Source organism: Somniosus microcephalus, chromosome 30 (genome assembly GCF_052327205.1).
Source record: "Somniosus microcephalus isolate GS21.2 chromosome 30, FLI_Smic_1.0, whole genome shotgun sequence".
Lineage (NCBI taxonomy): Eukaryota > Metazoa > Chordata > Chondrichthyes > Squaliformes > Somniosidae > Somniosus > Somniosus microcephalus.
The window spans coordinates 14,130,911-14,148,706 of record NC_141016.1 but is presented as its reverse complement, the minus strand read 5'-3'; the positions used below and the strand labels follow the sequence as shown (position 1 = coordinate 14,148,706).

At 47.2% G+C, this 17,796-nt stretch overlaps 1 protein-coding gene across 1 annotated transcript in view; it reads right to left on the bottom strand.

Moving 5' to 3' along the window:
• Positions 1 to 236: 236 nt before the first annotated feature.
• LOC147097925 (alpha-1A adrenergic receptor-like) overlaps positions 237 to 17,796 on the bottom strand; it is a 31,154-nt gene continuing 13,594 nt past the window's right edge. The window contains exon 2 of the mRNA XM_085970849.1: positions 237 to 736. Coding sequence (XP_085826975.1) covers positions 237 to 736 — 500 coding nt within the window. The remainder of the gene's footprint in view (positions 737 to 17,796) is intronic.

Sequence of the window (17,796 nt, the reverse complement as noted above, 5' to 3'; positions counted from 1 at the left end):
GAATTCCACAGGTTCACCACTCTCTGGGTAAAGAAATTCCTCCTCATCTCAGTCCAAAATGGCTTACCCCTTATCCCTAGACTGTGACCCCTGGTTCTGGACTCCCCCGCCATTGGGAACATCCTTCCTGCATCTAGTCTGTCTAGTCTTGTTAGAATTTTATAAGTTTCAATGAAATTGTGAGATTGTGGATTTGCCCCGTCGGGAAGCATCCGGTCAAGTGCTGGGTCACTCTCTCAAACGGGATCACCGTAATCGCCAGCCGGGTGAGTGTGCAGTTTCAAACTGGGGGCGCCGTAGGCGTCGCAGTCCGACACACCAGCGTCGGCGCAACAGGAGCGCAGAACCGCTCGGTCCCTCCTGTCGCGAGGCCTGCAGCTGGAGTTGGCCTTATCCTTGGCTCCGTGGTCTGGCAGGGCGGAAAACAATTTCCATTCGCACACCCCGTCTGATTTGGAGATCTTGAAGAAGGTCTCCCTGGAGCCGACGGGGACGCGCACCACGTCCCTCTGCCCCTCTGCGCTGTGGCTGCTGGCCGTGCTGTAGCTCAGCGGGTGTTGGATGGATGCCTGTTTCCTGTGGCGGCACTTGCCCTTCAGGATGTTTTGGAAAGCCTTTTTGAACTCTTGATTCGAAGACGGGTAGATGATCGGGTTTATGCAGCTGTTAAAATAGCCAAGCCAAAATGCTATTTTGAAGATAATCTCTGGGGGTTTGTACGCAGGGAAGAAGGAACCTGTGTGAGCAAAGAAGAAATGCCATTACTTAAGGTGCACGCATGTATTGACACCTCATCTTTCGATTAGGCACTTTACAGCCTTCTGGGCTCAACATAGAGTTCAACAATTTCAGATCATAACCTCGGCCCCTATCATATATATCATATATATTTTTTATCCACACTCTTTGTCTGTCTTTTTTTCTTCTCCCACAGGGCAGCTGTCTTTCATTCTGCCAGCGCAATTTACACTTCATCTAGAGCCGTCCTTTGTGTCTTAACCTGTCCCATTACCATCTAATTTTGCCTTGAATATCTCTTAATGTCTCTTAACCTCTTCCACCTTCTATCCTATCACAGACCTTCCCTTTTGTTCTTTCCTCCCCTCCCCTCTTTCCCAGCCTCTTCACTTGCTTAAAAATCTGTTCCATTTCCTGCTTTTTTCCAGTTCTGACGAAAGGTCATCGACCTGAAACGTTAACTCGGTTTCTCTCTTCACCGACGCTGCCTGAACCTGCTGAGTTTCTCCAGCATTTTCTGTTTTTAGTTCAGATTTCTAGCATCTGCAGTATTTTCTTTTTGTATTGACATCAAGTCGAATTTTTAATCAGTGATTCCGTTCAGCAATATTATACTCCTCCAAGAAACTCCATGACACGCAGCCCACAGTGCTGGGCATGCGAGCTAAAGCTGGTATTTCAATTGTAGCTAAATATAATAAGCGGCTGGTCAAAGGTCGCAGAAAGCCGAGAAGGCACTGTTCGATATTTATTGGCACGGAAGTGGGATTTAGAGCGCTGCTTTTGAGAAGGTAATTGAAAGCAGACAGTAGATATATCCACTGTACAAACACCAGCAACGCAGGTAATGCGCCTAATCGCAGTGAATGATGAGCTGCGTGAGGGGCCAGCGAGCTTGAGTGGAAATAGGAGCACCGCACAAAATGTAAAAAGCCAATATGGAATCAGCACTAAAACTTGGGAGTTCGAAGGTTAAGCCTGGCCCAGAATTTTTTTTTTTTCCTGAAGCTGAATGCATCGTGCTGGCAGCTGGGGTAGAGGACATTACTCACCCAAGATTGCAAACATTTGCTTCTTCCTTTCAAAGCTTCCTGGCGACTTTAAAAAACACAGGTGATGCTGAGCTAAACGTAAGAGACTCAAAATGATCCCCCTGAAGACCAGCCAAGAGCACTAGAGTGGCACTGAACTATGACCCCAATTACTTGGCAGCACAGAAGCAAGAGACGGGTGGCAGGAAGAAACTCTTGGAAGGTTCTAGGTTGAAATAAAGCAGGCAGAAGCCACAACTAAAATATTCTGCAATCCTGTTCAATAAACATTTCAAGTGCAGACAAATCTTCTTCCATTTCCTTGCCGTTTTTAATAGATTTGTTCTTGAGATGTGGCTGAGACTTGGCCACGCAGTATTTCTTTCCTATCCCCCCCCGTCACCCTCAGAGCCAGCCATATTGAGTGTGACTGGAATTACATGTAGGCCAGGCTGTGTAGGAACTGGCAGGTTCCCTTCCTTGAAGGACATGCTTGAACCCAGCAGGTCTCACTGTAATGTTTCTGGTGCCTGATTTATTGGCCCAGAAATTCGGGTCGGAGGCTTCCCGCGGGTGCAAGCCTCAGACCCGCACTTACCAAGCGCGCCGGCCGTTGAGCTGTGGGCCCCTGTGGGATTCCGATCCTGGGCCTCCTCCAGCTGCCGGCGCGCAGTGCTTGCGTATCCCAGGGGTGCAGTTAGTTCGATGCGTCCCCTGGGATCATGTGGGCCTTGGAGAGCCAATGGTAGCAGGGAATCTGTATTCATAGATTTGACAAGGTCCTGTCAAATCTATGATTAGAGTTCAGCCCCAAAACATAACTAAAACTTCAAATAAATTAAAAAAAACATCACATTTTTAAAATAACTATAAAGTACATAAAATAACTATTTTAAACAATTTAAATTTTTGAAAAAATTAATTACAGTTTCTAACAGGGCTAAAAATAAACTTACCTTTCTTCAAAGTATTTAAAAATAATAAACCTGTGGAAAAAATGTTTTAATTTTACTTAATTCACCACTTACCTTGTTAAAAGCAGGCCTTGCGACTGCTTTTTAAAAGCGTAGCTCCTGGAGCCTTACCCTCCCGGAGAAACCTGCAAAAAAACCGGAAGTTCCAGGCGCACGCGCTGCCTCTCCGGCGCACGCGTTCGACCTCTGAACCCCTTCCTTTAAGGGACCGGAAGTTCCGGTTTCCCGCGCATGCGCAGTGCATGCATGAAACCAGCACTTTCGTTTGGCCTGCGTGTGAGTACCCAGCGCGTACTCACCCGTGGGGACCCGAATTTCTGGCCCATTGAATCCAATTTCACAACCTGCCTTGGTGAGATATGAACTCGTAACCACTGGATGGTTCTAGTACCAGTCACGCATAAAATTCTTACAGGGCTTGACAGGGTAGATGCTGGGAGGATGTTTCCCCTGGCTGGGGAGTCTAGAACCAGGGGCCACAGTCTCAGAATACGGGGTCGGCCATTTAGAACTGAGATGAGGAGATATTTCTTCACTCAGAGGGTGGTGAATCTTTGGAATTCTCTACCCCAGAGGGCTGTGGAGGCTCAGTCGTTGAGTATATTCAAGGCAGAGATCGATAGATTTTTGGATATGAAGGGAACCAAAGGATATGGGAATAGTGCGGGAAGGTGGAGTTGAGGTCGAAGATCAGCCATGATCTTATTGAATGGTGGAGCAGGCTCGAAGGGTCAAATGAACTACTCCTGCTCCTGTTTCTTATGTTCTTATGTATCATAACCAGTAGGTTACCTAACCCCCACTGCCTCACTGAGATTAAGTAAGTGCTGATCAGCGATTCAACCTGGGACCTTATGGTAGAACAGGAGGTGCCTACAGCCAGTCATTGGAGAATGGAAACTGTAGCCTTGTTTACATCCTTTCCTGCATTTGGTGCTTTAGGGGTAATGTAAGGTCATGTATGGTCCAACATAAGGTCAGAAGTGGGGATGTTCGCTGATGACTGCACAGTGTTCGGTGCCATTCACAACTCCTCAGATAATGAAGCAGTCCATGCCCGCATGCAACAAGACCTGGACGACGTTCAGGCTTGGGCTGATAAGTGACAGGTAACATTCGCGCCACACAAGTGTCAGGCAATGACTATCTCCAACAAGCGAGAGTCTAACCACGGCCCCTTGACATTCAACGGCATTACCATCGCCGAATCCCCCACCATCAACATCCTGGGGGTCACCATTGACCAGAAACTTAACTGGACCAGCCACATAAATACTGTGGCAACAAGAGCAGGTCAGAGGCTGGGTATTCTGGGCTGAGTGACATGATGGGAAAAGATAAGGGGAGTTCAGAAAGTGACAAACAGATGAAGCTCCTACCTTGGACGGGCTGCTAAATAATTCCTTGTTAATCAGCCATAGAATCGTAGAATGATGCAGCACAGAAGGAGGCCATTCGGCCCATCGTGCCTTTGCCGGCTCTTTGGTAGAGCTGTCCAATTGATCCCACGAACCATGCTTTCCTCCTGTCGCCTTCCTTCTTTTACCAATCACCTTAAATCTGTGCCCTCTGTAGGTTATCGACCTATACTAATTGAAACTAGTTAAACTGGAACATCAACATATGGGGGCGGAGGCGGGGGGTGGGGGGCGAGGTGGTACCATTATATCCCCCTAAGGCTGATTGACACATGACTTGCTTGACTTTGAGACAGGAGGCCACTCTGTCAAAAGTGATTATGATTGCCTTTTTAATTATGGGTTATATTTGGGTCTCAGTGTAACCAATCCACTCAATGAGAAGTATTAGGGTGTATGATTGTATGGACTTGTTTTGCCTTCTGATTGGTTGTTGGGCTGATCAGGCTGCAGAGCCAGCAGTAGGAAGCGGCCATGTGTGGGGTTAGAATCATAGAAATTTACAGCACGGAAGGAGGCCATTCGGCCCATCGTGTCTGCGCCAGCCGACAAAGAGCTCTCCAGCCTAATCCCACTTTCCAGGTCTTGGTCCGTAGCCCTGTAGGTTACGGCACTTCAAGTGCACATCCAAGTACTTTTTAAATGTGATGAGGGTTTCTGCCTCCACCACCCTTTCAGGCAGTGAGTTCCAGACCCCCACCGCCCTCTGGGTGAAGAAATTTCCCCTCAAATCTCGAAACCTCCGACCAATTACTTTAAATCTATGCCCCCTGGTTATTGACCTCTCTGCTAAGGTCCTTCCTATCCACTCTATCTTGGCCCCTCATAATTTGATACACCTCAATCAAGTCTCCCCTCAGCCTCCTCTGTTCCAAAGAAAACAACCCCAGCCTATCCAATCTTTCCTCATAGCTAAAATTCCCCAGCCCAGGCAACATCCTGGTAAATCTCCTCTGCACCCTCGCTAGTGCAATCACATCCTTCCTGTAATGTGGTGACCAGAACTGCACGCAGTATTCTAGCTGCGGCCTAACTAGTGTTTTATACAGTTCAAGCATAACCTCCCTGCTCTTATATTCTATGCCTCGGCTAATAAAGGCAAGTATCCTGTATGCCTTCTTAGCCAACTTATCTACCTGGCCTGCTACCTTCAGGGATCTGTGGACCTGCACGCCAAGGTCCCTTTGTTCCTCTACACTTGCCAGTGTCTGACCATTTAATGTCTATTCCCTTGTTTTATTAGCCCTCCCCAAATGGTTGTAACATACTGCATCGGCAAACTGGAACAGGAGTAGTAGTGGGGCGAGAGAGCGCCCTCAAGATTGAGAAATGGCAGCAGAGGGAGCAGGGCCGGAGTGAGTGTCCATCCAGGACTGTGGAGCAGCACAGCTGTAAACATCATAAACCATGGCCCAGGCACCAAGATACCGAATAAACAAGGCCAGGGGAGTTCTGGTATTCATTTGTGCCAAGCGACAAGTAATTTTAGTTCTGACTTGCCTGCACTCCCAGACTGAAGCAGTGTTTACACAATGTCATCACTAATGGGAGTAACATCTGACCACAGCAACTTGTATTTATGTACTGTTAAGTAGAAGAACATCCCAAAGCGCTTTCACGGAGGAGTGGCCGGGCCCAAAATAGATGCCAAAGGAGGAGGTGGGAGGGGTGAGCAGTGGTAATGTCACTGGACTAGTAATCCAGAGGCCTGGACAAATGACCCAGAGACGTGAGTTCAAATCCCACCACGGCAGCCGGGGAATTTAAATACAGTGAATTAAATAAATCTGGAATAATTTCTAGTATCAGCAATGGTGACCATGAAACTATCGGATTGTCATAAAAACCCATCTGGTTCACTAATGTCCTTCAGGGAAGGAAGTCTGCCGTCCATACCCGATCTGGCCTATACTTGACTCCAGGCCCACAACAATGTGGTTGACTCTTAATTGCCCTCTGAAATGGCCCAGCCAGCCACTCAGTTGTAACAAACCACTACGAAACAAAATAATCAAGAAGGCGGCTCACCACCACCTTCTCAAGGGCAACTAGGGATGGGCAATAAATGCCGGCCTTGCCAGCGACACCCACATCCCATAAATGAATTTTTTTTTAAATCGCTCAACCATTGGCGGCCGTGCCTTCAGCTGCCGAGGTCCTAAGCTCTGGAATTCCCTGCCTAAACCTCTCCGCCTCGCTACCTCTCTTTCCTCCTTTAAGACGTTCCTTAAAACCTACCTCTTTGACCAAGCTTTTGGTCACCTGCCCTAATATCTCCTTGCGTGGCTCGATGTCAAATTTTGTTCTATAATACTCTTGTGAAGCGCCTTGGGACGTTTTACTACGTTAAAGGCGCTATATAAGTACAAGTTGTTGTTGCAAAGTATTTTTGTAGAAAGTTGAATGTTATTAAACGTGGAATAAAACAATATAAAAACGTGTGTAGTAAAATGACTCCAGTGAGGTAGGTCATCAAGAAGGTGTTCATTTGACGTACTAGCAATGAAAAGAACATAATATAAGAACATAAGAAATAGGAGCAGGAGTCGGCCATTCGGTCCTTCGAGCCTGCTCCGCCATTCAATAAGATCATGGTTGATCTTCTACCTCAACTCCACCTTCCCGTACTGTTCCCATATCCCTTTATCCAAAATTCATTCACTGGATGTGGGTGTTGCTGGCAAGGTCATCTCGGGACCTGGACTCATGCCTACTGGATCATTAGTCCAGGTTCCTAGATTGCTAGTCCAGTAATATAACCACTATGTTACCGTACCCCTAAAGGTTTAATGCATCAAGCACATGAAAGGAAATCAAGTTTGACTGGCTATTGATGCCTCTTTTCAGTATGCCTTTAACAATGACCCATCTGTAGGACCCCAGCTGTTCACAATATATATTAATGATCTGGACGAGGGAATTGGATGTAATATCTCCAAATTTGCAGATGACACAAAGCTGGGTGGGAGGGTAAGCTGTGAGGAGGATGTCGTGAAACTCCAGTATGATTTGGACAGGTTGAGTGATTGGGCAGAAACATGGCAAATGCACTATAATGTGGATAAATGTGAGGTTATCCACTTTGGTGGCAAAAACAGGAAGGCAGATTATTATTTGAATGGCAATAGATTGGGAGAAGGGGAAGTGCAAAGAGACCTGGGTGTTCTTGTGCACCAGTCGCTGAAGGTAAGCATGCAGGTGCAGCAGGCGGTTAAGAAGGCAAATGGTATGTTGGCCTTCGTAGCAAGAGGGTTCGAGTACAGGAACAAGGATGTCTTGCTACAGTTGTACAGGGCCTTGGTGAGACCGCACCTTGAGTACTGTGTGCAGTTTTGGTCGCCTTACCTGAGGAAGGATGTTCTTGCCATGGAAGGAGTGCAGCGAAGATTCACCAGGCTGATACCTGGGGTGGCAGGAATGACGTATGAGGAGAGATTGTGTCGATTGGGCTTATACTCACTGGAGTTTAGAAGATTGAGAGGGGATCTCATCGAAACCTATAAAATTCTGTCAGGCCTGGACAGACTAGATGCAGGAAGGATGTTTCTGATGGCCGGGGAGTCCAGAACCAGGGGTCATAGTCTAAGGATAAGGGGTAAGCCATTTAGGACTGAAATGAGGAGGAATTTCTTCACCCAGAGAGTGGTGAACCTGTGGAATTCTCTGCCACAGAGGGCGGTGGAGGCCAGTTCATTAAATATATTCAAGAAAGAGTTGGATATATTTCTTAAGGCTAAAGAGATCAAGGGATATGGGGAGAAGGCAGGGACAGGGTACTGAATTTGGATGATCAGCCATGATTGACCGAATGGCGGAGCAGGCTCGAAGGGCCGAATGGCCTACTCCTGCTCCTATCTTCTATGTTTCTATGTCTATGTTTAATATAAAGTGTAGCTAAAATATGAATCATAAAATATTGGCAGTTGTATAATTACGATTGAGAAAAATTTGCTGTCTCCCCCTCACCCTTGTCATTGTCTCCCTGTCCAGGAAACCATAAGCAGAGGTGTGCAAAAGTGGCCAGGGTCCCCCACACCCTTTGTATGGTAATGTTGAGACTGCCAGCGCAATGGGTTCTCAGTAATGGAGAGGAGCCTACATGATCACAAGAATTCAGGTTTCAGCTGCTCCTCGGATCTCCCGGTGACACTACGCGATTGCATTTGTTGCAGAACTCTAAAGGCTCTTAGCTCTGACTGTGAAGAGCCACAATGTTCTTAAACGAGAATACAGATGGGGTGTTTTGTCACTGATTAGAACGAGTGCTGCGGTAAGTGGCGGGGACTTTGCAAAGTTGATAGCTTTGCACAGTGCTCTTTGACACTGATGGCTCCTAATGAGTGTAGTCAGATGCACTGTTTGACACTGAGTAATGAAGGACAATGGCAGATTAACAGCCAGAAATCGCAAATCATACCTTTCCTTTTGTATGCCATGACTAGGGCCCCTGACTTTAAGTGACAGAATAATTCGAATCTCTTGTTACTGTATGGGATTGCTATTTGCTTTAACAACAGAAAATGCTGGAAAAACTCAGCAGGCCAGGCAACATTCGTGGAGAGAAAATAGAGTCAACGTTTCGGGTGAAAACCCTTCATCAAGACTAAAGAGGCACAGGAAATGAAATAGATTAAGAGGCCAGGCTGGGAGAGAACAAAAGAGAAGAGACATTAAGAGGTATTCAAAATGAGACGAGATGGTGATCGGACTAGTGGAGACAAAAGACGGCTCTAGATTAGGTGTGAAATGTTCTGGCAGAATGGGAGACAGCTGCCATGTGGGAGAGAAAAAAGAGGGGGGTAAAGGGCCAAAACAAAGATGTGGATAAAATATAAGCAAAAATGTAATGGGGGCCGAGGTTATGGTCTGAAATTGTTGAACTCGATATTGAGTCCGGTAGGCTGTAAAGTGCCTAATCGGAAGATGAGGTGCTGTTCCTCGAGTTTATGGTGAGCTTCCGTGGAACAATGCAAGAGGCCGAGGACGGTGAGGTCTGAGTGGGAATGGGGCGGTGAATTAAAATGACAGGCGACTGGAAGCTCGGGGTCACCCTTACGGACTGAACGGAGGTGTTCCGCAAAGCGATCACCCAATCTGCGTTTGGTCTCCCAAATGTAGAGGAGACCACATCGTGAGCAGCGAATACAGTATACTAGATTGCAAGAAGTACAAGTAAATCGCTGTTTCACCTGGAAGGTGTGTTTGGGGCCCTGGGCAGCGGGAAGGGGGGAGGTATCAGGGCAGGTGTTACATCTCCTGCGCTTGCATGGGAAGGTGCCAGGTGAAGGGGAAGGGGTGCTGGGGGTGATAGAGGAGTGGACTAGGGTGTCTCAGAGGGAGCGGTCCCTACGGAATGCTGAAAGGGGAGGGGAGGGGAAGATGCGTTTGGTGGTGGGATCACTTTGGAGGTGGCAGAAATGGCGGAGGATGATCCGTTGAATGTGGAGACTGGTGGGGTGAAAGGTGAGGACAAGGGGAACCCTATCGTGGTTCCGGGAGGGAGGGGCAAGGGTGAGGGCAGAAGTGCGGGAGATAGAACGGACACGGTCGAGGATCCGTGTCAACCACGGTAGAGGGGAATCCTCGGTTGAGGAAAAAGGAAGACATGTCGGAAGCACTGGTGTGGAAGGTGGCATAGTCGGAGCAGATGCGGCAGAGACGGAGAAACTGGGAGAATGGAATAGAGTCCTTACAGGAGGCAGGCTGGGAGGAAGTGTAGTCCAGGTAGCTGTGGGAGTCAGTGGGCTTGTAGTGAATGTTGGTCAATAACCTATCCCCAGAGATTGAGACGGAGAAGTCGAGGAAGGGAAGGGAAGAGTCAGAGATGTGAAGGTAAGGGAAGGGTGGAAATTGGAGGCAAAGTGAATGAAATTGTCTAGTTCAGGGCGAGAGCAGGAAATGGCACCGATACAGTCATCAATGTATCGGAAAAAGAGGTGAGGGAGGGGACCCGAGTAGGACTGGAACAAAGAGTGTTCCACGTATCCCACGAAAAGGCAGGCATAGCTAGAACCCATGCGGGTACCCATAGCAACACCTTTGATTTGGAGGAAATGAGTGGCGTCAAAGGAGAAGTTGTTCAATGTGAGAACAAGTTCAGTCAGGCGGAGGAGGGTGGTAGTGGATGGGGACTGGTTGGGCCTCTGTTCAAGGAAGAAGCGGAGCGCCCTCAGGCCATCCTGGTGGGGGATGGAGGTGTAGAGGGATTGTACGTCCATGGTGAAAAGGAAGCGGTTGGGGCCAGGAAACTGGAAACTGTTAAAGTGGCGGAGGGCGACCGAAGAGTCGCGGATGTAGGTGGGAAGAGACTGGACAAGGGGAGAAAAGATAGAGTCGAGATAAGAGATAAGTTCGGTGGGGCAAGAACAGGCTGAAACGATGGGTCTACCAGGGCAGTCCTGTTTGTGGATCTTGGGAAGGAGGTAGAAGCGGGCTGTGCGGGGTTGGGGAACTATGAGGTTGGTGGCTGCGGGGGGAAGATCTCCAGAGGAGATGAGGTCAGTGACGGTCTTGGAAATGGTGGCTTGATGTTCGGTAGTGGGGTCATGGTCCAGGTGGAGGTAGGCGGAGGTGTCAGAGAGTTGGCGTTCAGCTTCCGCTAGGTAGAGGTCAGTTCACCAAACAACAACAGCACCACCCTTGTCAGCGGGTTTAATGACAATGTCAGGGTTGGATCTAAGAGAATGGAGTGCTGCAAGTTCCGAGGGAGGGAGCTATTTGATTGTTGGGGAGCCCATTCCACAATTCCGTCCATTATCCAGGAAAATGGTGACCTTAATTATAATCTATGGAATTAGATAATGCCTATAGATTTTTGGATACTAAGGGAATCAAGGAATAGGGGGCTAGTGCGGGACGGTGGAGTTGAGGCAGGAGATCAGGCATGAAACTATTGAATGGCGGCGCAGGCTCGAAGGGCCGAATGGCCCACTCCTGCTCCTATTTCTTATGCCCTTATGGTGGTGTTATAAATTAGACAAATGCAGCGTGCAATTGTTTAAATTAAAACAAAATCTGGAATATTGCATAGAATTACATAGACATTGCAGCACAGAAACAGGTCAGTCAGCCCAAGAGATCTATGCTGGTGTTTATGCTCCACACGAGCCTCCTCCCACCCCTCCTCATCTCACCCCATCAACACATCCCTCTATTCCTTTCTCCCTCATGTATGTGTCTGGGTTCCCCTTAAGTGCATCTACCCTATTTGCCTCAACCGCTCTCTGTTCGCGCCGCTCTCTCAGTAAAGGAGTTATTGATAAACTGAGATCGATAAAGACTATTGATTCTGCTTCAACTGAATTATCTTAAATGAATTGTGTTTTGTGTGAATGCTTCCAAGAGGCAGTTCAAAAAAATGCAAAATCAAAATCATTTATCCTTCCTGCAATTTGGACCCTTTTGCTGTTTTTTTGCTCGATTGCATAAGTGGGTTAGTTCCGACCAGTCTGATTCTCCTTTGTTCTATGATAGATGTAAGAAGCACAAAATTACAGTGCAACGTGAAGCTTGCTGAAGACTACAATGAAAGCACAGGCTCTCTGTTCTAATTAAGTGCATAATGGTTCTTTCGCTGTACCCAGTTCTAACTACATCTGCTGTTGAACTGAGAAAGAAGTGCTAAATTAATTTGATACAATAAAGCACAAGAAGAATATGAAGAAGTCAAAAGTGAAGTCTGTGGGGAGTACTTAATTGTTCAGTAAACTGCCTCTTCTTATATTGAAAAACAGTATGGACAAAGCAGAAATGTCTTCAACTTTAAATTAAGGAACCTGGTGGGGATTAACCTCTTGCACGCGAACGCTGCATGGTGTCAGCTGTGGCTCAGTGGGCGGCACTCTTTCACCTCTTGAAGTTAGAAGGTTGTGGGTTCAAGTCCCACTCCAGGGACTTGGGCACAAAAATCCAGGCTGACACTCCCGGTGCAGTGCCGAGGGAGCGCTGCACTGTCGGAGGTGCCGTCTTTCGGATGAGACGTTAACCCGAGGCCCTGTCTGTTTCTCTCAGGTGGACTTGAAAGACCCCACATGGCAGTATTTCGAAGAAGAGCAGGGGAGTTCTCCCTGGTGTCCTGGACAATATTTATCCCTCAACCAACATCATTAAAACAGGTTATCTGGGCATTACCACTGTTTGTGGGAGCTTGCTGTGCGCAAATTGGCTGCCGCGTTTCCTACATTACAACAGTGACTACACTTCAATTATAATTAATTGGTTGTAAAGCGCTTTGGGACGTCCTGAGGCCGTGAAAGGTGCTATATAACGAAGTCTTTCATAGGAAACAGGAGGGGGTTAGGACTTCAAACTGGCCGGCACGTTACTCAGAAGTGTGGGATCCTGAGAAAGCACCCATTTATCAACAGTGCCATCCAAAATTCTGCTATCCTATCTCGCACCAAGTGCTGCTCACCCATCACCCGCTCGTTCACCTACCTTGGCTGCCGGTGCCCGAATGCCTCAAGTTTAAAATTCTCATCCTCGTGTTCAAATCCCTCCATGGCCTCACCCATCTATCTCTGTAGCCTCCTCCAGCCCTACAACCCTCCGAGAACTCTGCATTGCTCCAACTCTGGACTTGCGCATCCCACGCTTCCTTCACCTCACCATTGGCGGCCATGCCTTCAGCTGTATATAGGCCCTAAGCTCTGGAATTCCCTCCCTCCATCTCTTGCTCTTCCTTTAAGACCCTCCGTTAAATCTTACCACTTAGACCAAGCTTTTAGTCGCCTACATTAAAGCACTATATAATTGCAAGTTGTTGCAGTATCCAAATCATCTTCTTTTGAAATAACAACAGAAAATGCTGGAAATACTCAGCAGGCCAGGCAGCATCCGTGGAGAGAGAAACAGAGTTAACGTTTCAGGTCTGGGACCCTTCATCAGAACTGGAAAAAGCTGGAGATGTAACGGATATTAAGCAGGTGCCGAGACAGGGGGGTGGTTAGCAGAGGAGGAAGGAATAGAAGATGTCTTCTCTGTTCCCCTTTGGGAACAGCCTTAAGTAGTAGAAGGATTAGCAGTCTGACTGGCCACGTTAACGCCTCTGCCCATGACCATAACCAGCTTTATACCAGCCGATCGGGTGGTTAGTCCTATTGGGCAGGATTGTTTTATGGGCTCTCTACAATGAGTAGAGGGGCCACCCACACCCACACATCCCGCTGCCGGACGTCAGCCCAGAGTTGAAAGCCGGAGCTCCGATTCCACAGGCCGGGACTGTCTGGAGTGGGGTTCAAACCCTGACACTATTCGGGCCCAGAGGCTCACTCCCACCCAATTCATTAATAGCTAGTTTTAGATTCAATTCCCTCTGCACTACTTTTTGTGGGACTGTTGATGTATTTGGACAAATTCCTGTCTTTGCTATTTTAATGCGCTCATAAAATATTGCAGACGGGACATATGGAAACATGTTAACGATCGCCCTAAAAATAGCATTTGGAAGGGTTAAACCCACTTCATTTACTTATTATCCTTCATTCTGTCCTTCAGGAACTCCAGATAGTGAATCTTTTTATAAATTGGAATATTCTGATTTTCCTATAACCAAGTAATAGCGTTCGGAAATTCTTCTGAAGCATTATCGGAAGTACCAGGGCAGCTATTCTCCTCTTGATTTGTTTACAGCATTCATCATGGATGATCCTGGAACTAACAAGCTCAAAACAAGCGCAGATACTCCAGAAAGTAATTACACAAAGCTGTCATATCTTATTTATCTTGCTATAAATCTTGCTAGCTGTCTGCGCTTATATCCAGCTGTGTCAGATCACGCTTATAAACCAATGTTCTTATTAATGCTTTTATTACCAGCCATTCAGCTTTTCAAATGATTGCAATACATACAGGTTATTGCACCACGAGCGTTACTGGTCGTAAGTCAAGAGATATGTTTTCCTTCCATTAACAACTTGGGCTCGCAGTCGATACATTTGTGTTGGCGCTTCCCTACTTCAAGGTCGTTTTGGCAGCTTGCATTGTATTAACTAATGCTCCTGTGACTGCTAATGGTTGGTGAGGTGCAGCGTTGGCACACCAAGGCCGCGATTTTTGCCGGCGCTCAGAGGGTCGGCTCGGAGGCGGGTCAGCTGTTAAATTCGAAATGATTGACAGCGGGTTGGGAACCTGGCTCCATGTAAGTTTCCAAAGCGTCAGGTCTGCGATTCCAGAACAGACCCGACACCAAGGGGAGGCATTTAAGATAGTTAACTTCTTGTTAAGTGCTTGTTAACTGCTATTTTGGTTCGGAGATCAGGTCAGGTAAGTAGGTCGGGTCCTCTGTGTCTCCCCATTGCTGTGAATAGGTGACAGCTGCAAAAGTGGTATGAAAGCTACCATTTCACAGCTGGTCACTTTCCAATGTCAGAAGCTTGAGCCTTCAGGACTTGGAAGACACTTTTGAGCTTTATGCAGTTTGGAAGTGTTTGGAGTAAACTCTCTATCCACTGTCACCTCCTTGGAGCAAGCTCTCTCACCACTGACAGATCGCTTCTGTCATCTCAACTTCAGCTGCCATCTATTCCAGCAACATCGGTGCCCTTGAAAAAATCTCACCTTGGTCCTCTGAATCCCTCCACGATCAGCCCCAACACCAACATCACCAACAACAACACCAACCTTCTCCGCAATCACCTGATGCAATCACCTGACACAAGGCACCCGACCACATTGCTGCCCGGGAGGCCAGTGATGGCATCACCGTGGCCAGATTTACTTCATTTGACGCTGTACACCCTGGCTGCCACATGATGCGCCAGGTTAACACCACTCCACATCAACCCCAACACTACAATGGCCAAAATCCAGTCCCAAGTGTGCAGTACTATGTTAATGTCACAAAAGTGAGGGATTTTGCAGTTGGCAATAAGACCACCATGATAATCAGGATTCACTTTGCCGGCATTGTGCATCACAAGATAAATACAAGATGTGGAAGGACAGTAATCTCATTCTTGGTTCACTTGCCCAACAGGAACTATGCCAGGATGCTGAGGAGAAGAAGGGTGACATCTCCATGTGTTAAAACTATATGCTCTCCAGTTCAAAAGCATTGCCACTGTTTCCGCCCAATCACATATGTCTGATACTGCACTATAACTGAGGCATAAATGTAATTCTTTGTCAAGACACAATCCATTTAATGCTGGATTATATTATAATTACATCCAGGGAATGCTTGCGGTGTCCTGGTCACACTACATCTTACTTGGGTTTGCTGGCGAGGGAAACTATTTTAATTCTCCAATCTGATGCCTACTGTCGGAGGGCTGGGTTAGAATGAAGGAAGCAAGAAACTGAAGAACATAAGATTAGGAGCAGGAGTAGGCCATACGGCCCCTCGAGCCTGCTCCGCCATTCAATGAGATCATGGCTGATCTTCTACATCAACCCGTCTGATCCCCATATCCCATGATTCCCTTAGTGCCCAAAAAATCTGTCTTAAATATACTCAAAGACTCAGCATCCACAGCCCCCTGGGGTAGAGAATTCCAAATATTCACAACCCTCTGAGTGAAGAAATTCCTCCTTATCTCAGTCCTAAATGGCCGATCACTTATCCTGAGACTGTGACCCCAAGCTCCAGACTCTCCAGCCAGGGGAAACAGCCTGGGATATTCAGCTTTGAAGGAAACGGATTGATACAAGTTATTATAAATTCAGGTCTGTCATAGACACCTTCTCAGTTCCAGCGTACATCACTCACTGTGCATCCGATTTTTATAGGAGTTGAATTTCACCACCTTACATTGACTTACATGATCATGAAAACCCAGTAAGATGCCCTTGTGACCTGAAGCGGATATTCTTGTCTTTGGACTGTGTACTTCTTAAATCTCTCCAAAGGCAGACCTAATGAACACTTGGTGAGATGAGGCTTGATGCAGATCAAGCAGCCACGTTATTTCATAATGAGGTGAACATACAGAACAGCAATTACGATTGGACGCAATTTAATGTAATACAAAATAACGAGCACGCCATGTTTCCTGACGCCAGTGGGTTCTCTTACTTAGCTTCAACACGGTGGCTTCTAGCTATCCTCCAGCAGTCCTTATCCCTCCATGAAATCCCTCACAGCTTTCTCTGTAACTAACCTGACCGCCCTTGTAGAGTTACTGCTTCAAAAGTCTCTCTTCCCCTTGTGTCCAGTCCCTGTTCGCAACCAGGAAAGGGATCAAACGGGTGAGGTGCTTTTTTGAATGCGGAGACAGTCTAACCAATTGCTAATAATTTTAGTCCGTGGGGAAAACATCAAGACTAGCTCATTAGCATTTTAAACTACCTAACAGCACTTTTTTTAAAACTTGGTTGAATACGTTCTGCTTTTAACAGCCCAACATTAACTCAATGTTGGCGGTGTTTTTAACCCAAATCCTTTCTCTGGCAAAATACGCAACAATAAAAACGCAAAACACGACTTGGGTATTTAAAATAGCAAAGATAAGGTAAACACAGGCTGCAAATTATACCATGACTGTCGGACAAAGGCCACAGGTTCAAACTAGTGAAAAAAATGTAGGAATGTTGTCAGGAGGTTTATCACAAGAACAGCCAACATGTGAAACAGAAGTAAAGGTAGGGCAGAGGAGGAAACGGCGTGTCAGCCGTGGCTCAGTGGGGCACGCTCTCGCCTCTGGGTCAGAAGGTTGTGGGCTCACGTCCCACTCTCAGAGACTCAAGCACAAAAATCTAGGCTGACACTGCAGTACTGAGGGAGTGCTGTGCTGTCAAAGTGCCGTCTTTCAGTTGAAACGTTAAACCGAGGCCCCGTCTGCTCTCTCAGGTGGATGTAAAAGATCCCATGGCACTATTTCGAAGAAGAGCAGGGGAGTTATCCCCGGTGTCCTGACCAACATCACTAAAACCGATTATCTGGTCATTATCACATTGCTGTTTGTGGGACCTTGCTGTGCGCAAATTGGCTGCTACATTACAACAGTGACTACACTTCAATCCTGAGGTCATGAAAGGTGCTATGCAAGTGTTTTTCCCCCCCAAAACCCCTGGATTTATTTACGAGACCACTGGAAGCTGTGATTGGTGGGGGTGGGGGAGAACCGTCAGTTCTTTCTGTACGAGCTTAGATGGGCTGAATGGCCTCCCTCATCTCTCCCTATTTTGTGTTTCGCGCTTATAAAACCTACTGGGAAGTGATGCCTCCTAAGAAATAAACGGCTTTAATTATGGAGCGTCTGAGTAATTCCGCCTTGACCCAGAGCCTTACCCAGTGCAGTCTCCCTGCTGAGCACACCCAGCAATCACAGGAGCTCGACCTTGTCTGATCTTTTATTTTTCGTGACCAAATATTTTTGCCACATTAAAAGGTTGTTTTTCTTTTAATTTAAGAAGGACAAAGGTCCAAAGGTAGGGCACCACCAAGATTGTGACTAGGGACAGGGTCACTGACAAGGCTTGGAAGCTAAGCAGAGCCAGGCCTGGTTAGTACCTGGTAGGGGTGACCATCAGGGAAGACCAGGTGCAGAAGGTCACAGAAGGAGCCCCGAGGAGGGGCGGTTGGTGAGAAGGTCACAGAAGGAGCCCCGGGAGGGGCGGCTGGTGAGCAAGCCTGGGCGTTGGGCTGAAGATTGTCAGATAGGAGGAATGGTGGAAATGGAATGGCAGCGCGCACAG